Raw genomic sequence first — 21,680 nt, 5'->3', positions numbered from 1 at the left:
GCTTTCCCAGGCACATTAGCAGGGAGCTGGATGGAAAGAGGAGAAGCTGGGCATAAAACCAGCACCCACTTGCCAATACCACTAAAGGTGATTCTGTTATTCATGCCAGATTTTGAATGATCGAATGATAGGGAAAAGTAGAATGTTAGCGTGGAATAGGGGACAAAGAAATGGATAGTATGGCAGGGCTTGGCAGGCTATGCCACTAAGACTGTTGAAAGTATTAAATGATGTAAGATTTATAGAGCACTTAGCGTAGTGCCTGGTCTGTGCTAAATATTTGCCAAGGGTGGCTCATAGCCAAACCACAAAAACCCTATGGGGAATTAGCAATCACTTCAGTTTGGGAACAAGAGGAGGTATGAGAAGTGTTCTCCACACATCTACTGAAATGTACCTGCTTCCCTAGCCTCTGTGTACCCTTGTGGGTAACTGCTGAGATGAGAGCTGCAGTAGGAACAGATTAGGAACTATGCCCAGTGGGAGGTTGGCATGCATGGTGGTGTGGCACCCAGTGGCTGCATGGAGTACTGCACTTCTACATTTTGCAGTTTAAAAATATTTGAATAAACTGATGTAATTGAAGCTGTACAGTCTGCAACTGAGTGTTCACATGGGCTGCTTTAGGAGGTTACTGTAGGCGTCTGCAGAGGTGGTTTGAAGATGTAACATTTATATAATATCTAATTCTTTGTTGTCCTTTAGCTTCTGAAATTCCTCAAGGCAAAAGCAGTCCTAGTATTAGCACAAAAGAAAGCCAGAATTTGGAAAGTTCATTTTTGATTCATTAGGTTTCCTTGGATTCTTTTTAATAATTTGTTTTTTTTTTCCAGTGATATTTTGAAGGTGGGGAGTAAGAAGGAGAGAGGAGGAGACAACCTTTGTTTAAGAAGTGCAGGGTTTTAATTTTATAATTGTGAATTTTGTGTTTTAGTGTTTTGTTTCTTTAAAGATTTACTTATTTGAATGGCAGAGTTAGAGACGGAGGGAGGGAGGGTTTCCATCTGCTGATTTACTTCCCACATGGCCTCAGTCACTGGAGCTGGGCCTAGAACTCCCATCTGGATCTCCTACATGAGTGGCAGGGGCCAAGGCATGTTAGCAGGGAGCAGGATCGGAAGTGGAGCAGCTGGGACTGCAGCTGGCATTCATGGGATGCCAGCATTGCAGACGGCAGCTACAGCTTGCTGTGCCATGGTGCAGGCCCCGAGTGCAGTTTAAAAAAACAAACAAACTTTGATGTGTTTTCTAATTTGGTTCCTTTCTCTTAGGTCATTAAATTGGCAGGTACCTACTAAGGATCCATGTCTATTTGGCTGACCCAGTCTTGGGATTTCCCAGAAGGAGGTGTAACTTGCTGGGGTTGCACAGAGGGAGGGAGCACTAGAATTTGTGTGTCCGGTGCCTAGGCTAGTGTCTTCTTCACGGCTTTACTTTTCTGCAAATTGCTGAGTATATAGGCAGTGTGCATGATCTTTAGGATTTGTAGCTCAGATTTCTTTCCATGTGCTAGTTGGTAACATTGCTTACGTTATTTAACCCTTCTCTGCCGTGGTTTCCTCATCTCTAAGATGTGGATGATAGTAGACCTTCCTTCACAGGGCTGTGGTGAGGTTTAATTAGATTAGTGCTTAGAACAGTAGGCACCCAGAGAATGTCAGCTGTTACTGTTGTCCCCATCGTCCTCTCACCCCTGACCCCATTTGCAGTTTGGCTTTGTGCACTTTTAGTTGCCCAGCCACAGTCCTAAAGTATTACATGAAATATTCCAGAACTAATGTCTTATGGTACTTGTATTACAGTATATGTCACTATTTTATTGTTAATTATTGTTGCTAATCTCTTACTGTGCCTCATTTATAAATTAAACTTTATCCTAAACATGTATGTGTGGGAAGAAAACATGGTCTGTGTCTGTGGCTTCAGGCTTCCACTGGGGATCTTGGAACATATCCCCATAGATAAGTGGGGACTGCTGTGTTAGTGTGTTTTTTGTACTTTAAAAAAAATTTTTTTTTTATTTGAAAGGCAGAGTTAGAGAGGAGGAGAGGCAGAGGGAAAGTGATCCTCCGTCTGCCAGTTCACTCCTTGGCTGCCAGGAGCCAGAAGCCTCTTCCAGGTCTCCACATGGGTGCAGGAGCCCAAGCACTTGGTCCATCCTCTGCTGCCCTCCCAGGCACACCAGCAGGGAGCTGGATCTGAAGTGGAGCATCCACATGGGATGCTGGTATTGCAGGCAGAAGCTCAACCTACAGTGCCACAATGCTGACCCCGTTTTTTGTGCTTTCTCCACTTCCATAGTGCTTAGTGTTAAGTAAGGATTGATGGTGTTGATTTTCTTATTTCTGATCTCGTGTCAGTGAGATGGTCCCATAATACAAAAACACCACATACTTTAACATCATAATTAGTTAACATTTTGCCCATGGAATAACCTTTATCTGTTGGTACAGTGATTGTGGTTTTTTGTATGTTGACTGCTTCAGAGTGCTGTGGATGTGTCATTTGATTCTGCTTTTCCTTTTATCCACAGCAATACAAGTTTCTGCGCTTTAGGAGATCTCTGCTCTTATTAATGAAACATAGTTGTGTGGAATCACTGTTCCTGACCAGAAATTTCTGCATTGTGTATTATTTTCTTGGTAAGAATTTCTGCTCTTTGATACAGTGTTATGAGCTCATAGCTTAGAAAATGTCAGTTACAAAGACATCTAGATTGTGTTTGTGTTGTAGGTATGTGGTTAGCCCAACTGATTCATTTTTTGAAATTATCAGATAATATGTATTTATTTAAGGGAAAATATTGTTAAAGAAAATGGGATACTTGCATATGATAAAATATTGCTCAGCTTTTCAAAAGAAAGCAAGCTTATCATGTTGAGGATGTTATGCTAACTGTGATAACCCAGTCACAAATAGACAAATACTGCCTCACTCCACCTACATGAGGTATCTAAAGTAGTGAAACTCATAGAAACAGGAAGTAGAATGGTGGTAGCTAGGGCCAAGGAGATGGGAGAAAGGGAAGTTGTTCAGGAGGCAGAGTTTTGGTTTTATAAGATGAAAAAGTTATAGAAATTTGTTAGACGCATTGTGTGTCATTCACACTACTGCTCTCTACCCTGGAAAGTGGTTAGGGCTGCAAAGCTTATGTTGCTTTTACCACTGTAAGAAATGTATGTTGTTTTAAAAAGGAGAGAAAATAATGTGACGTTTGGTCATTACTCTAAGTGGAAATAACATGCTCCTTTTTATAAGTTTGTAACTTTATACCAATGCAATAGAAATATGCTGTTGGTAAGGGAACCTGGTAGGATTTAACATGAATTTGGGGCACAACATCTAGAATAATGAATAGTAATAAAATGATTATTCTCATTAGCAACACATAATAATACAAACAAATTCTAACACTTGGAAGTACTGTTTTCAGACTTTTTCTGATCTTTCTTTTTTCTGTGGTGATATAATTTTATAAAATTGTTCTCACCGTGTGTTGGTCATTCTGTTTGCTCCCTGGAGGTGTATCTTTGTGCTGACATAGCAGCTGTGGCAACATTCCCATGTGAGATTTTTCTTCTGTAACTCTGTGGATATTCAAGTCAGAAATCATTTTCAGCATTACCACTAATTTTTTTTTTTTTAAAGATTTATTCATTTACTTAAAGAGAGAGAGGAGAGGCAGACAGAGAGCGAGGTCTTCCATCTGCTGGTTCACTCCCCAGTTGGCCACAATTGCGGGAGCTGTGCTGATCCAAAGCCAGGAGCTTCTTCTGGGTCTCCCACGTGGGTGCAGGGGCCCAAGGACTTGGGCCATCTTCTACTGCTTTCTCAGGCCATAGCAGAGAGATGGATCAGAAGTGAAATAGCTGGGACTTGAACCGGCGCCCATACGGGATGCTGGCAGTGCAGGCTATAGCTTAACCCATTATGCCACAGCACCAGCCCCTACCATTTTTCATTTCTCTGCTGGATGTTCATCATTTTTGGCCAGTTTACTCTTTATTTACACTGTTCATTTTTATGAAATGTCATATGAATTTATCAAGGAGGCAACACAACTGCATGCTTTCCTCTGTGTGTCCAGTCTAAGCTGTGAGTGACGGTCTCTAGCAGACTGGGAGGAGTGAGCAGTGATGGCTCAGTCACATATGGTGACACACATCTGTCATCTGCTCACTGGCTCTGAACAGCTAGAAGTGCCATACGCAGTCGCTCATGGTTACCACACTGTTAAAATTGGAACGCTGTTGTTGTGGGACTGCTGTGTTTTAACCAAACCCTGGTATCTGAAATATATTTATAGCAGAACTGAAAAAAGCAAGGGCCGCCTGTGTTCATAGAGTACTCTTTCTCTACCTATTGCTAACCAGACAGTCGCATTTGACAGGTCTTGGTGTCTGCTTTGCCATTTCTTTGACGTCGTTTGCAAAGAATGATTCAGGTCTGTTTTATTAACTTTTATATTCTTAGCTTGGTATTTTTTCTCCCCTCAGGCCATATTCCCAAAGCTTGGATTAGCACTGCTATGGACCTTCACACGGATGAGTAAGTGATGGACAAAAAGTCTGATTGTAACTGTTTCCGTTCTTTTAGATGTCTACTGCTTTCCAGATGTTTTTATTTATTTTGTTTTATTTGAAAGACAGGGAGACAGAGACAGGCAGACAGATATCTTCCATCTACTGGTTTAGTACCCAATGGCTGCAACAGATGGGGCGGGCCAGGCCAAAGCCAGGAGCCAATAACTCAATCTGGGTCTCCCATGTGGGTGGCAGGGATCCAACTACTTGAGCCATCATCTGCTGCCTCTTAGGGCGCATGTTAGCAGGAAGCTGGCATTGAGAGTGGAGCTGGAATTTGAACCAGGTGCTCCGATGTGGGATGTGGTGGTGTAACCACTGCACCGACCACTCACTCCAGTGTTCATTTTTGAATACATATAGCATACAATCCCAAAGATATATAAAAAGACTCTTCCTGTCCCTGTTTCCAGTCACCCATTTCCTCTCCCCAGAAATAAGCCATGCTAATCTCTCTTGTTGTAGTTATTAGCTACAGCTTTTATACTATACAAAAGTGTATATTTACTTGAAAGGCAGAGTTATAGAGAGACAGAAAAGGAGAGAGATTGAGAATCTCTAACATCTGCCAGTTCACTCCCCAACTCATCACAATGGCCGGGCTGGGTCAGGCTGAATCCAGAAGCCTGGAACTCCATTCAGGTCTCCCACCTGAGTGGCAGAGGCCCAAGCACTTGAGCCATCTTCTATATTAGCAGGGAGCTGGATGGGAAGTGGAGCAGCTGGTACTGGACTCGATCCATGCTCCTGGGATGCCAGCATTGCAGGCGATGGGTTAGCCTGCTACGTCACATAGCTAGCCCTTGTTCTTTTCTGTCAGTCATCCTGTGGTGCCTTATGGTACACACCAGTGCTGTTATTACTTGAATTTTGCCCAAGAGGAAACTGAAATGGTGCAAAAGCTAGTGATCAGGTGAAGTTCGCAAGTGGCTATTATGTGGCAGCACTGGGTGTGTTCCAGTTGTCCCCAGTGAACTGACACATACGTAAAGGTTTAATCTGTTGTTTGCCTGAAAAGTGTCAGTTTCTCTCAGTATTGTTCTTTTTTTGTTTGTTTTTTAGATTTATTTATTTATTTAAAAATCAGAGAGGAGAGAGCTCTTCCATCTGCTTGTTCACTTGCCAAGTAGCCACAGTCCACTGGGAGACTTTTTGTGTTTTATGTGGAATTCACTAATGTCCATTTTGGGAGTAGGGTTATGGGCATAGATGAGTAGTTAAGAGATGTTTTGTTTTTCACAATATAGATTTCTATTCCTCACTTTTTGTAGTTCCTAGGTAAATTTACTTTTTTCTTCTATTTAATTACTAGGCATGAAACCAGATACCTAGATCATTTTATTAGGTTCAGATTTTAACGTTTTCCTTCAGGAAGTGTTTTGTTGGGGTGCATGTTGTTGTGCAGGGGGTTAATCCATCTTTTGGGACACCTGCATTCTGTACTGGAGTGCTGCTTTGAGTCCTGGCTGTTTCACTTCTGATCCAGCTTCCTTCCTTCTAATGTGCCTGGAAGGGCAGTGGATGATGCCCAAGTGCTTGAGTCCCTGCCTCCCATGGGGGAGACCTGGTTATAGTCCCAGATTCCTGGCTTTGACCTGGCCCGACCCAGCCCCAGCTGTTGTGGCATTTGGGGAGTTACCCAGCAGATGGAAGGAAGATCTCTCTCTTTCTATGTCTCTGACATTCTGCCTTTCAAATAAGTAAATAAATCTTAGAAAGAGAGAGAGAGAAATATATGTTTGTATAGCTGAGTGCCTGGTATTCTGTCCTTCGTGTATATCAGGCTTGCAGTAAATTCCTTCTTAGAGGTGATTTTTTTTTTTTTTTTTTTTTTTTGACAGGCAGAGTGGACAGTGAGAGAGAGAGACAGAGAGAAAGGTCTTCCTTTGCCATTGGTTCACCCTCCAATGGCCACCGCAGCCGGCGCACTGTGGCCGGCGCACCGCATTGATCCGAAGCCAGGAGCCAGGTGCTTCTCCTGGTCTCCCATGGGGTGCAGGGCCCAAGGACTTGGGCCATCCTCCACTGCACTCCCGGGCCATAGCAGAGAGCTGGCCTGGAAGAGGGGCAACCGGGACAGAATCCGGTGCCCTGACTAGGACTAGAACCCCGTGTGCCGGTGCCGCAGGCAGAGGATTAGCCTATTGAGCCACGGCGCTGGCCTATCTTAGAGGTGAAATTAACTCCATGATATATTTAACTCCCCCCCCCCCCCCAGTGTCAGACACTGTGCTGGACACTCCTAATGTATGCTGTTGTAAGTCTTGTGATAGTCCCAGAGGTCCAGTGAAGAGGTTGCGCCACAGTTAGATGGGTGAAGAAACTGAGTGGGACAGGTTGAGTGCTTTGCCTTACAACAGCGCTCACAAATGGCAGGTCAGGGATTCCGATCCCCATCTTCACAGGAACTTGTTGTATGGTTATAGCATTGACTTTGCTCATTGATCTGTCCCAATGTAGTGATGGCAGTGTTTGCCTTATTTCTAACAGAGTTTCTTACGTTCTAGAAGTAAAGTTGATTATTTTTGTAACATATGCTTAACCATTATAAAATTGTTTCTAAGTTATGAAAATAAAGTTAGAAGTCTGTTCCAGGAGAAGTACCAATCATGTTTAATGATTTTAATTATTAACAAAGCAGCACTTTGGGTAAACTTTTACCCAGCACCAAGGAGGACACAAGAAGAGACTATCCACATTGCTGTTTAGAGATAGGATTCATTTCTCAGTGTGGAGTCCAAGTCTGTTAATGTTTATGTTCTGTTTTCCCATAGGATTAATCACTAATTAAATCAGCAATTTCTGCTTTCATAGGCAGTCTCATAGGCCTCTTGACACTGTGAGTGGCCTCTTGAATATCTCACTGCTCTACCATGTCTGGCTGTGTGGAGTCTTTCTCCTGATGACTTGGTATATCTCCTGGATGCTCTTCAAAATCTATGCCACAGAGGTTAGTATTGAGTTGCTTGTTCATACCTCTGTGTTTTGGAGTGCACAAATTGATTATTAGTAGAGCACTGATCAGTGTGCGTGCCGAAAGCAGTTAGAGTAGGTTGGTTTGTCATCTCTCTTGAGACTTTATTAGGGTATATCATTTATAACCATCATTTACTGTGTGTTGTTGTTTTTTTCCCCTGAGGAGAAGAGTTGATATCCACTTCATTTTTGGGAATTAAGTTGAAGGATTACTATGCTTTTTTGTAGTCTAGTTCTCTTCTGGAGGATTCTCTTCTCCATTAAGTATGTACTAAGTGAACCTGAATTTTCAATTATTTTGTATACTATTGACATAGACACTATTAAAATATTTAAATATATGGAAATTAAACATTTGGCTTTGAAGGAAAGTTTTTTTTTTCCTTGACAGGCAGAGTTAGACAGTGAGAGAGAGACAGAAAGACAGAAACGTCCTCCCCTCTGTTGGCTCATCCTCCAAATGGCCGGCGCGGCCGATGCGCTGCGCCAATCTGAAGTCAGGAGCCAGGAGAAAGGTGCTTCCTCCTGGTCTCCCAGGGTGCAGGGCCCAAGCACCTGGACCATCCTCTACTGCCTTCCTGGGCCACAGCAGAGAGCTGGACTGGAAGAGGAGCAACCGGGACAGAATCTGGCACCCAAACTGGGACTAGAACTCGGGGGGCCGGCGCCGCAGGCGGAGGATTAGCCAAATGAGCCGCGGCGCCGGCTGGAAAGATTTAATATTATATTGAAAAAATCATTTTGGAGATGGAGGTGATAATGGACAATGGATAATTCCCACAAAAGTCGTTTTCTAGGGAGTTGTTTTTTTATCATTCAAATGTTGGTCTTAGAAAGTGAGTGTTTCTGTTTCGTTTACCATCTCTGTAAATTTGGATTCTTTAGTGGCTTCAGAGAATCTTTGTTTCTGAAACTGGAAAGCCCCGGTCTAATGAGATTGGGACAGTAATGTTTTTGAAAGTTGTGTTTGGATTTCTATAACCTGTTTTTGCCCTGAGCCCTAAAGATGTCAGTTTGGCTGTGCTATCTCCTTTTCTAATAAATTTCTATTAACGCTTACATATGTAACAAGGTTATGGAAGTAATCACGCCCGTCGTCTTTTTGTCTGTTTGCTAGGCGCACGTGTTCCCTGTTCAGCTCCCGTTTGCAGAAGAGTCAGATGAATGCCTCCCAAAGGTTTTAAACAGCAACCCTCCCCTCATCATAAAGGTGCCGTGACTGTGCGCTTTATCTTTATGTGTGCGCCTCTCATCTAACAGAAGGGACTTCATTTTGAATATTTAAGCATTTAGAAAATTTTTGAGAGCTTAGAATATTCTGATATTGGTGTTATAAAAATCACCCACCTACAAATGCTGTTTTTTCAGTTTTTGTTGCAAGTGTATGTTGTAGTGTATGTGTACAACCTAGCCAACTCTGTATTCAGAGAAGATATAAATGTATTTCTAAGCATAGAATATGATGATATTCAACTATATATGTTAGCTTTTCACAAATACTGTTTATTTTTTAATCACTAAATCAAAAACATTTTTAATCATAGTGTTGTTGGCTTTTGTGATCACAGATAGTGGTTGGTAGTGGGAAGACATTTAGTGAGTTCTCTCTGAATATGAATAGGTGATAATGATCCTAAAATAAATTATAATCAAAAGAGTTTAAGGAAGTTACAGTAAGTTTACAATCATGTCAAGTGAGCATAAATCGTTTTAATTCAGATTGTAATTTTAAATTTTAAAGTATGTATGATTCTCTGAAAAGGTTTAATACTTCAAAAAGAATTGAAAGAAAAGAACTGAGTTTTGATCACTCTCTGGAGAAGTTATAAACAAATAAGGAAATGAACCACGAGGCTCTAATTACCTTTAAACATCAATTATGACTAATCTGTTAGATAAAAATTTCGGTTACTTAGCTGCTCACTACCAGATCTTTATTTAGTGAGCAGGTGTCAGTCACTGCTAGTTGCTTCCAGTGGGAGGATGACTAAGGCATAGCACAGCCTTGTGGAAAAGGCAGACACAGAAAATGATTACAGACTACTGTGGCAAGTGCAGTGAGGCCATTTATTCTGTTTGGGCCAATACCAGAAAGCGTCTCAGATCTTGAAGGGTGAGTAAAGAGTTTTGCCAACAGAAATTGTGTCTCTAGTGTGTCAGGCACTTAGTTTGGGTGTGGTAGTAAGATGTGGTAGGAGTATGATGTTCTCACTGTTTGGTGGGAGGAGGCCGATGAGACAAATAGATAGGCAGTGGTAATATGTTTTTTCCAGGTGCCATGGTTGAGAGCTTTGTGAGGGAGGCCAGCGAAATTGCTAGGAGGAAGTAATGTGTACATTTTCCCCCTGAGAGGTAGAAAGGAACACAGAGAATTCTGGAGTTCTTCAGGGGTGGGAACATCCGGTCCATGGGCTATCTGGCCATGGCAAGGTGACTGTAGGCAGGCCTTGAAGCTCAGCATATCTACAGCAGGCTAATTTTTAAGTAGATAATTTTTTAAAATAAAGATTTATTTATTTGAAAGGCAGAGTTACAGAGAGAGGTCTTCCATCCGCTGGTTCACTCCTCTTGTGGCCACAATAGCTAGGAGGCTAGGCCAAGCTGCAGCTCAAACCTGGAACTCCTTCTGGGTCCCCCGCTTGGACCATCCTCTGCTGCTTTCCCAGGTGCTTTAGCAGGGAACTGATTGGAAGTGGAGCAGCTGGGACTCCAACCAGTGCTCATCTATGGAATGCTGGCGTCACAAGTAGCTTAATCTGCTGCCCCACCATGCTGGCCCCTTAGGTTGCTAATTTTGTGTGACCTGTGAATGATGTTACCAGTAACCAAATGGCCCTTGGTAGAAGAAAGAGTCCCCAGTCCTGTCTGCAACCTACAGTGGATAGCAAGAGTAGAATCAGGAAAGTTGTGTAAGTCTAGAAGGAAGATGTGGTGAAGTGTTTTCATTCAGAAGCCCATCTGATTTATTCCTGGATTGAAAGTCATGCCTTGCTCAACGGTGGGGATAGGTTCTGAGAAATGCATTGTTAGGTGATTTCTTTGTTGTGCAAAGATGCCTAGATGTCACCAGCAGATATACTCTCATGGGATCAGTCATGTATTCAGCCGGTTATTTACCAGAATAATGAGCCCAGTTTGTAAATAAGATTTTATGTAGAGGTTATATCAAATAATGTGTTTTTTTTTTCTTTTAGTATTTAGCCTTGCAAGACCTGATGTTGCTTTCTCAATATTCTCCCTCACGAAGACAAGAAGTGTTTAGCCTTAGCCAGCCAGGTATTGCTAAAAGTAATGGACTTGATTAAGCATGTGTGTGCAGAAAGTGTTCCACTGAAGTTTCGGTGAGAGAGGTGTATTTCATAAAATACCTCACCTCAGTGAGTCTATTAAATGCTATTGATTTAAATCTTACACAACTTAAGTATTTGCATTGCCATGGGTAAAATTTATGTCACCAGGAAATTTTTTTTTAGCTTTATTTATTTGTTTGGAAGGCAGAGAAACAGAGAGAGGGAGAGATTTATCTATTGGTTTACTCTCCAAGCGGCTGCAGCAGCCAGGTCTTGGCCAGGCTGAAGCCACGAGCCAGGGTGGATCCAGGTCTTCCACATGGGTAGCAGAGGGCCTAGTACTTGGGCTGTACTATTACTGTTACTTCCTAGACTCATTGGCTGGAAGCCGGATCAGAAGTGAAGTAGCTGGGACTCAAACCAGTGATCTGATAGGGGAAATGTATCACAAGCAGTGCCTTAGCCTGCTGCACCACAGCACCAGCCCCACCAGGAAAAATATTTTTAAACTTTTGTATCCTTTAGCTCTCTCAATACCTTAACCTGAATAAATTATGAAATAGGTTGACAGTTTGAGAATAGAAAAGCACAGTTTAAAAATCCTAAAGTTTTAATAGTACATGGGGTGTTTAAAAATCATTTGGTCTAAACCCTAGCTGGGAGATCTCAGAGACTAAGTGATTAAATAAAGTAAATGTCAGAACTGGAGTAAGAAGGTGTCATTTGACTCCCAGATACAGAGCTCCCTCTTTCTGCTGTGCTGTTCTGCTCTTTGGGCAAAGTTAGGAAGGACATGGAGTTGATGGTGACACTGATGCTCTTGGCGGCTCTGAAACGCTCCTCTGCCATTGCTCGCCAGCTGCCCAGGCTGTGGCTCTGCACGCTCTCTGTGTTCCGGCCCAGCGACAGCCACCAAAGCGGAGCGAGAGTCTGCCTGGCTTTTTGTCTCCTTTCTGATTAGCTCTGCTTGTTCACTTGTCAGTTCTCAGATTGTAAAATAAACCTTCTATAGTTAAAGCTTTTATGGAAATGAAATCCAGTTATATAAAAATATGATTGATTGGTGCCACTTTCCTTTTAGTAGCATGAGAAATCCAAAGCCAGCACTATGGAAAATGAATTGTAGTAGTTTTCTACCAGCCTTGGGTTAATGTAGGAATTCTATAAATGTTAAATATTTTCATCAGAGATTCAGGTAAACTGCAACAGGATGGCATGTGCCCTGGCAGAGAACTTGCATTCTAGGGCATGTTGTTAAAATTTAACTAGACTATTACACTGTTCCCAGCGGGTCCTGAGTTACAGCAATACAAAACATCCTGAGACCTGTTGATGAGGAATTTTGTGTGTGTGTTTACAGGCTAAGTGGTATTTTTCTTGAGTTGCGAAAGGGGGAAGTATTTAAGGAGGGGATCTAAGTGAAGAAGGAGTGAGTTTTTGGCATACAGCATGGGGAAACCAACCTTTAGTGAACTTCTGCTGTTCTTAACATAGAATGAAGCACGCTTGATTTTTATGTAACTCTAAGAGACAAAGATTTTAGAAAATCAACAGATAATGAGAAGTAAGTAGCTTTTTAAGGGAATGGGATCACAATATTTTGTGTCATAATAAAGTAGCAGATATGTAAACTTTCCAAATATAAAATGTGAGCATTATCAAATAATGTGTCACTCCTACAGATAGAATAGCAAACAGGGGCTTTTATATATGGTATTCCCTGCCCATACAAGGTGAATATGTTCTAAGACATCCAGAGGCTGCCTGAAGCCTCAGATAGTACTGAATGCTATATCTACTGTGTTTTTTTTTCCTATATAGACATACCTATTTATTAATTTGGCATAGTAAGAGATTAACAACAACTTGTAATAATGGAACAGTTATTATGACATGCAGTACTTCTAGTACTGTGCTCTGGGGTCTTGATTAAGTAAAATAAATGTTATTATTGTCACTTGAACACAAGCACTGTGGTACTGTACACTTGATCTGCTGAGACAGCCGCAAGTGGCTAACAGCAATTGGTGTACTCAATGTGGCTGTGCCAGGCGAAGGGAAGACTCATGTGCCTGTGGGACAGAGCAGGATGGTGCGAGACAGTGCCAGATTTCATCCTGCTACTCAGAACTGCATGCAGTTTAAAACTTGAATTGTTCTAGAATTCTCCATTTATTATTGTCAGACTGTAGTTGACTGTGCGTGACCTCAGACAGTGAAGTGCTGATACGGCGGGACGAGTATAAGTGAAATACAAGCAAGCATGTGGGTCAGACACAGTGACATAGAGGACATTGGGGACCATGGGGGACATCACATTGATGGTCCAGATTTCATTATCTGGATTCATTTTTTTATGGTCTAAGTAAGCAGTCTATTCAATACTGTTGAACAGGTAACCATGGTCTTTCTTGCTCCAACCATGACCTAACGTTTGGTTTTATTTTGGTCACCATATGAGAGGCTTTTTATTCTGAAATAGCAAGTTTCTTCTTGTAGACTATTTGAGAAATTAACTTCTCTAAGTATTTATTGAGTTCCTGTTGTGTATTAGACGGCACTAGTATGAATATTAGCTTGACTAAGAAAAGTGGGCCCTGGTGGAATTACATAGCATTTCTTACTGATTTTTTTCCCCCACTTTGAGAAGAGAATATAAGATTATTTGCATCTTAAAAGCTGGTGTTTGACTCTCCTAGGTGGACATCCCCATAACTGGACAGCTATTTCAAGGGAGTGTTTGAATCTTTTAAATGATATGACTCAGAAACTGATTCTCTTTCAAGAAGTTGCTGCTACGAATGGCAGAGTGTCTTCATCGTATCCAGTGGAACCTAAGAAATTGGTTTCTCCAGGTAACTCCTAGTTCTATTGAGGGAGGAACGTGCTTGTTGTGCTTCCTAAGAAAGAGGACACTAGTTAACCTAAGGATAATTACCTAAGTGTGGGATATGAGTTTTCAAGAAAAATCTACCCAACATGTGGGGTGCTGTATTGGACCAAGAAAAAGACCTGGATATCATTGTAAATTGAAAATTAAGTTCAAGACATCACAAGGTTGTACACCATAAATATATATAGCTTAAAAATATTAAGCCCTGTATTGTAATATTTAAAAGGCTGACAGTTGGGGCTAGAGTTGTGGTGTAATGGGTTAAGTCCCTGCTTGCAATGCTGGCATCCCATGTGGGCACCGGTTTGATTCCTGGCTGCTCCACTTCCAATCCAGCTCCCTGCTAATGTGCCTGGGAAAGCAATGGAGGATGGCCCAAGTCCTTGGGCTCCTTTATCCACGTGGGAGACCTGGATGAAGCTCCTGGCTCCTGGCTTCGGCCTGACTCAACCGTAGCTGTTGCAGCCATTTGGGGAGTGAACCAGAGAATGAAGGATTGATCTCTCTGTCTTTTTCTCTCCCCCTCTCTCTGTAACTCTGCCTTTCAAATAAATAAACTATTTTTAAAAGTTCTTTTTTTTTTTTATTTATTTGATAGGTAGAGTTACAGACAGTGAAAGAGAGAGAGACAGAGAGAAAGGTCTTCCTTCCGTTGGTTCACTCCCCAACTGGCCACTATGGATGGCGCAGCCAGGAGCCAGGTGCTTCCTCCTGGTCTCCCATGTGGGTGCAGGGGCCCAAGCACTTGGGCCATCCTCCACTGCCCTCCCAGGCCACAGCAGAGAGCTGAACTGGAAGAGGAGCAACTGGGACTAGAACCCAGCGCCTATATGGGATGCTGGCGCCGCAGGCAGAGGATTAACCAAGTAAGCCACGGTGCCGGCCCCAAATAAATAAACTTTTTAAAAAGATTTATTTATTTATTTATTTGAAAAACAGAGTTACAGAGAGGCAGAGACAAAGAGGTCTTCATCCATTGGTTCGCTTTCCAAATGGCCGCAGTCAGAACTGAGCCAATACAAATCCAGGAGCCAGGAGCTTCTTCCTGGTCTCCCACGTGGGTGCAAGGGCCCAAGGACTTGGGCCATTCTCCTCTGCTTTCCCAGGCAAATTAGCAGGGAGCTGATCAGAAGTAGAACAGCCAGGACCTGAACTGATGTCCATATGGAATGCCAACTTTGCATGAGGCAGCTTAACCCACTTTACCGTAACACCACCCCTTCCATCCCCATGTTGTGTTTTTTTTTTTAATTTTTATTTATTTATTTTATTTTTATTTTTTGACAGGCAGAGTGGACAGTCAGAGAGAGAGACAGAGAGAAAGGTCTTCCTTTTGCCGTTGGTTCACCCTCCAATGGCTGCTGCGGCCGGCGCACTGCAGCCGGCGCATCGCACTGATCCGAAGGCAGGAGCCAGGTGCTTCTCCTGGTCTCCCGTGGGGTGCAGGACCCAAGCACTTGGGCCATCCTCCACTGCACTCCTGGGCCATAGCAGAGAGCTGGCCTGGAAGAGGGGCAAGCGGGACAGAATCTGCTACCCCGACCGGGACTAGAACCCGGTGTGCCCGCGCCGCAAGGTGGAGGATTAGCCTAGTGAGCCGCAGTGCTGGCCCCCATGTTGTGTTTTTTAAATTACTTCTCTTGTAGAGTCATGGCTTCAAAACATAGATTACAAATCAAAACTTATTTAAATAAGTCCATGAATGTCAGGTTTTTTTTTTTTTAACATCTATTTATTTTATTTATTTGAAAGGGAGATTTACAGAGAAAGAGAGGAAGAGATCTTCCATCCACTGGTGTGGCTGCAACAGCCAGGTCTGGGCCAAGCCAAAGCCAGGAGCCAGGAACAGCATCTGGGTCTCTCACATGGATGGCAGGAGCCCAGGCACTTGAGCCATCATCTGGTGCCTTCCCAGGCACATTAACAGGGAGCTGGATCAAACCAGAGCAGTTAGGACTCAAACCAGCAGTCCAATATGGTTTAAATAGCAGTTTAGCCAACTGTGCTGCAATACTGGCCCCCAATGTTTAATTTCTTATGGAGCTTTTATTAAGAAGGTAGAATTTCCTATTGCTGTTTATTTATCTTTGTGCCTTGTGCTAGAGTAGCAGGAAAAAAATTCCTTTATTTTTGTACAATAGACTCTATAAATTATTAGATTTATAAAATGATTTATAATGAAGCTGTTTATCAACCAGATTTATAGATACTCTGTGCATATTAGTATTTAGTGTGATTTGTGTTAATTTGAAAGAACTTTGGGAAACTTAGAAGATTTGCACTTTTTCCTATGCATTTTTACAATATAAATTTAGTATATTTAGCCAAGTTATAAAATAGGAACTTGCAGTAAAATGGGCAAGGTTCTGTTTTTTTTTTTTAGGATTTTATTTATTTATTTGAGAGGTAGAGTTACAGACAGACAGAGGGAAAGACAGAGAGAAAGGTCTTCCGTCTGCTGGTTCACTCCCCAAATGTCTGCAATTGCTAGAACTAGGCCGATCTGAAGCCAGGAACCAGGAGCTTCTTCCGGGTCTCCATGTGGGTGCAGGGGCCCAAGCGCTTGGACCGTCCTCCACTGCTTTTCCAGGCCATAGCAGAGAGCTGATCAGAAGAGGAGCAGCCAGGACACAAACCAGTGCCCATATGGGATACAGGTGCAGTAGGCAGAGGCTTAGCCCTGTACTCCACAGCGTGGAGTACGATGGCCCAAGTACTTGGGTCTCTGCCATCTATACAGCATTTCCCGACTCTTGGCTTAAGTATGGCCCAGCCCTGGCTGCTGCAGCCATTTAGAGAGTGAACCAGCAAAGGTCAAATATACTTCTTGCTTGCTCGCTCACTCTTTCACTCTTTCTCTCTCTATTGTTCTACCTTTCAAATAAATAATAAATCTTTATAAAAAAACAAAACAAAACAAAACAGGGGATGGCGCTCCTTGATCGCCTGCTTGAAGCTTTCCTCTTCAGCACTGATCTGTTATTTTACAGAAGAAACTGCTTTCCAGACTCCAAAATCTGGCCAGGTGCCTCGGCCGTCAGTGCCATCGTTAGTTAAAACATCGCTGTTTTCTCCAAAGCTGTCTACACCTGACATTGCAAGTCCCCTCGGGAGTGCATTTGGCTCAAGCGTAGTGGATCACATGGCTGGGATTTTTGATGTGAACACTTGCTGTGGGTCTCCGCAGAGCCCTCAGCTAATCAGAAGGGGACCCAGGTTATGGACCTCTGCTTCTGGTGAGGACTGTTTATTTCTAAAATGAGAAGTGCTGTAATGGCAGGGGATCATATGCCCTAGGTTCGCACTCACTGGCCTTTTGTTTTTAATATATAGATCAACAAACGACAGAATTTTCTAATCCTTCTCCATATACCTTGCTTAGAACTGAGGGTAAGGCAATGAGAGAGCCCAGCATGGTTTATTCATGGATGCAGAATAAGCGTGAACAGGTAGGATGATCTGGTTTTTGGATTTATATTTGCATGTCATATTGGGAGCATAATGGGTCTCATACTGTTAAATCATTAGGAATAAATTGTTGGTTTTTTTGTGCTTCATGTGTTAAGTTGACCCATATGAAATTGCCAATATTCTGGTTTTGAGCTATATGCATTATGTTTTCATATGGTTTAGCCCACTACAATGCCTTTAACATGTGATTTCTTTCCTTTAAGAAATATTTGAGTTCTTTTTATAAGCAGGGTGTGGTTTTAGGCACTGGGAAGATAGTGAACAACAAATTCCTTCCTTATATAATGTTCACATACTAGCAAGGGGAAACAGATGAGCAGCTGAACGCATTATACTATATTTCTTTGAACTGTAAAGTGCCGTTAATTGTAAGATTGATTTTATGCGCTACTAGCAAGGTTGCCTGAACTAGGACATGCTTTTAGTTGTATGATTCACACTACAAAGTCATGTTTGATATGAAAACTATGCTTGAAAAGTAAAAAAATTGATTTGCTTGAACTGTTAGACAGAAAAATCGGGTAGTTCAGGGAAACAGGACCTACGCGTGGACACAGCATTGTCTGTGGGATGATCAGGAGGCGTCTCATTGATGAGGCTGCCTGATCAGAGATAGGGAGCAGCAGAAGGCAGACTTGGGGCAGGAGTATGCCTGGCCTGTGGGAGGAACAACATGGACCCTCATGTAGCTGCAGCAGTTAGCAAGGGGGGAGGGCAGGTGAGTGAAGAGATCAGAGAAGCAGCAGACACCTAGATTTCGTGGGGCCCATGAGCTGTTAAAAAAAAGTGGCTTTGCTGCACGTCAATGGAAAGCGACTGTGGTTTTGCCCACAAGAATGACAGGATGTAATTTATATTTTGCACATGCAAATCTTTTTTTAAAAGATTTATTTATTTATGTGAAAGGCAGAGTTACAGAGAGGCTGAGGCAGAAGAGAGAGAGAGAGGTCTTCCATCTACTGGTTCACTCCCCAGATGGCTGTAACAGCCAGGAGCCAGGAGATTCCTCCGGGTATCCCACATGGGGGCAGGGGCCCAAGGATTTGGATCATCTTCTTTTTTTTTTTTTCTTCTGACAGAGTTAGATAGTGAGAGAGAGAGAGAGAGAGAGAGAGAGAGAGAGAGAGAGAGAGGGAGAGAAAGGTCTTCCTTCCGTTGGTTCACTCCCCTAATGGCTGCCACGGCCGGCGCAAAACGCTGATCCGAAGCCAGGAGCCAGGTGCTTCCTCCTGGTCTCCCATGTGGGTGCAGGGCCCAAGCACTTGGGCCATCCTCCACTGCCCTCTCGGGCCACAGCAGAGAGCTGGAGTGGAAGAGGGGCGAACCGGGACTAGAACCTGGGGTACTGGCGCCGCAGGCAGAGGATTAACCAAGTGAGCCATGGCGCTGGCCTTCGATCATCTTCTACTGCTTTCTCAGGCCACAACAAAGAGCTTGATCTGAAGTGGAGCAGCCAGGACTTGAACCTGCACCCACATGGTATGCTGGCACTGCAGGTGGCGGCTCTGGCCCTGAGACTAGACTCTTTTTTTTTTTTTTTTTTTTAAATATTTATTTATTTATTTGAAAGAGTTACACAAAAAGAGAAGGAGAGGCAGAGAGAGAGAAAGACAGAGGCAGGGAGGGAAGAAGAGAGGGAGGGAAAGAGAGAGGTCTTCCATCTACTGCTTCACTCCCCAGATGGCTGCAACAGCCAGAGCTGAGCCGATCTGAAGCCAGGAGCCAGGAGCTTCTTCTGAGTCTCCCATGTGGGAGGAGGAGCCCAAGCACTTGGACCTTCTTCTACTGCTTCCCCAGGCCATAGCAGAGAGCTGGATCAGAAGAGGAGCAGCCAGGACTCAAACTGGTGCTCATATGGGATGCCGGCGCTTTAGGCCATGGCTTTAACCCGCTGCACCACAGTGCCAGCCCCAAGACTAGACCCTTTTTTTTTTTTTTTTAATATTTATTTTATTTATTTGAAAGAGTTACAGAGAGGCAGAGACAAAGAGAGAGGTCTTCTATTCGTTGTTCACTCTGTAGATGGCTGCAATGGCTGGAATTGCGCCGATCCAAAGCCAGGAGCTAGGAGCTTCCTCCAGATCTACCACGCAGATGCAGGGGCCCAAGGACTTGGGCCATCTTCTACTGCTTTCCCAGGCCATAGCAGAGAGCTGCACTGGAAGAGGAGCAGCCAGGACTAGAACTGGCACCCGTATGGGATGCCAGTGCTTCAGGCCTGGGCTTTAACCTGCTGCACTGCAGCACTGGTCCCCCTCAAGACTAGATTCTTTTTTTTTTTTTTTTTTAAAGACTTATTTATTTGAAAGGCAGAGTTACAGAGGGAGAGGGAGAGGTTTTCTTTCTTCTTATTTATTTGACAGGTAGAGTTAGACAGTGAGAGAGAGACAGAGAGAAAGGTCTTCCTTCCGTTGGTTCACTCCCCAAATAGCCGCCACAGCTGGCGCTGGACTGATCCGAAGCCAGAGGCAGGTGCTTCCTCCTGGTCTCCCATGCGGGTGCAGGGCCCAAGTACTTGGGCCATCCTCCACTGCCCTCCCGGGCCACAGCAGAGAGCTGGACTGGAAGAGGAGCAACCATGACAGAATCCGGCACCCATATGGGATGCCGGCACTGCAGGTGGAGGATTAACCAAGTGAGCCACAGCGCCAGCCCAAGACTAGATTCTTTTTCTTTTCTTTCTTTCTTTTTTTTTTTTTTTTTTTTTTTTTGACAGGCAGAGTGGACAGTGAGAGAGAGAGACAGAAATAAAGGTCTTCCTTTTTGCCGTTGGTTTACCCTCCAATGGCCGCGGCGGCCGGTGCATCTTGCTGATCTGAAGCCAGGAGCCAGGTGCTTCTCCTGGTCTCCCATGTGGTGCAGGGCCCAAGCACTTGGGCCATCCTCCACTGCCCTCTCGGGCCACAGCAGAGAGCTGGCCTGGAAGAGGGGCAACCGGGATAGAATCTGGCGCCCCAACCGGGACTAGAACCCGGTGTGCCCGCGCCGTAAGGTGGAGGATTAGCCTGTTAAGCCATGGCGCCGGCCAAGACTAGATTCTTAATAGAAGCAAAAGAATAATGTGAAAACTATGGCCATAAACTAGAGAGAGCTGGTGGTTCTGAGGCCAGTATGATGGGGGTGGGAGGCAGTGCTATAGGAGCTGATGAGAGTCTGGATGTATATTTTCAGATAGTTGTAATAGGATCTGCTTGTGTTTTGGTTGGGGTGTATAAGAGAAAGAGAGTCAGTGTTGACTAAAAGTTTTGGTCTAATGGTCTGGAATACTTTAATTTGCCATTTTTTGAAAAGGTTTATTTATTTGAAGGGCAGAGCTAGATAGAGAGAAATCTTCATCCACTGGTTCACTCCCCAAATGGCTGCAATGGCCAGAGTTGGGGCAATCTGAAGCCAGGAGCCTGGAGCCTTTTCCAGGTCTCCCAAGAGGGTTCAGGTGTCAAAGCACTTGGGCCATCTTCCACTGCCTTCCCAGCCATTAGCAGGGAGCTGGACTGGAGGCAGAGCAGCTGGGCCTTGAAGCAGTGCCTGTATGGAATGCTGGCATCACAGGCACCAGCTGTTCCCGCCATGCCGTGCTGCCAGCCCCTTAGTTGCCATTTGTTAAATGATTTACTTGAGGAGATTTGATAGGGATGGGAATCAGGAGTTTGATTTGAGACATGCCAATTTTGATAGACCTATAGACAACCAAGTGAAATAGGAAGTGAGATATGTATATGGAATGTAGGGAAAGTTGTGTGCTAGAAACGTAAACTTCAGACTCATCAGCATATAGATAGTATTTAAATCCAGGAGACTTAATGCTGACTCTTGAGGAGTAGGGATATAGGAGAAAAGAGATTCCCAGTGGTTAGGGTTGTGGCATAGCAGGTTAAGCCTCTGCCTGAGATGTTGGCATCCATGTGGGTGCCAGTTCATGACCAAGCTGCTCTACTTCTGATCCAGCTCCCTGCTGGTGTACCTGGAAAAACAGTGGAGAATGGTCCAAGTGCTTGGGCCCGTGTATCCATGTGGGAGACCTGGGGGATGTTCTGGGCTCCTGGCTTTGACCTGGCCCAGCCCTGGCCATAGCAGCCATTTGGGGAGTGAACTCTGCCTTTCAAATAAATAAAAAATAAATCTTCAAAAAAAAAAAAAGAGATTCTCGAACTGGGCCTTGCAGGGATTGAAGATGGATTTGAGGAGGAGTAGCAAAGGAGTCTGAGAGTGGCTATTGAGGTGAGTAGAGAGCCAAGCGAAGGAAGTGCCTCACGGGGAAGGAGGGGTGTGTGGGCGTGGGACACCGAGAAGTGACTGGCGAGCCCGGAATGTGGAGGTCACTGTCCTGGACAGGAACTACTGCGTGGAGTCATGGGACGCAACCTGACTGGCGTGGGTTCACGAGAGCCTGGGAGAGGAATTGAAGACAGCAGGAAGGACCGCTCCTTTAGGGAGTTTTACTTTTTTTTTTTATAAATTGTAATTTAG

At 43.8% G+C, this 21,680-nt stretch overlaps 1 protein-coding gene across 1 annotated transcript in view; it reads left to right on the top strand.

Annotated features, from left to right (window-relative positions):
* The window catches only part of NDC1 (NDC1 transmembrane nucleoporin), a 63,040-nt gene that overhangs the window by 15,705 nt on the left and 25,655 nt on the right, over nt 1-21,680 (top strand). Inside the window, exons 6-13 of the mRNA XM_062191371.1 lie at nt 2,534-2,642; nt 4,497-4,548; nt 7,398-7,533; nt 8,677-8,769; nt 10,754-10,835; nt 13,549-13,704; nt 16,733-16,978; nt 17,076-17,191. Coding sequence (XP_062047355.1) covers nt 2,534-2,642; nt 4,497-4,548; nt 7,398-7,533; nt 8,677-8,769; nt 10,754-10,835; nt 13,549-13,704; nt 16,733-16,978; nt 17,076-17,191 — 990 coding nt within the window. The remainder of the gene's footprint in view (nt 1-2,533; nt 2,643-4,496; nt 4,549-7,397; nt 7,534-8,676; nt 8,770-10,753; nt 10,836-13,548; nt 13,705-16,732; nt 16,979-17,075; nt 17,192-21,680) is intronic.

The sequence above is a fragment of the Lepus europaeus genome, chromosome 5, assembly GCF_033115175.1.
Source record: "Lepus europaeus isolate LE1 chromosome 5, mLepTim1.pri, whole genome shotgun sequence".
NCBI classification, from domain to species: Eukaryota; Metazoa; Chordata; class Mammalia; order Lagomorpha; family Leporidae; genus Lepus; species Lepus europaeus.
This window is presented reverse-complemented; position numbering and strand designations above follow the sequence as displayed.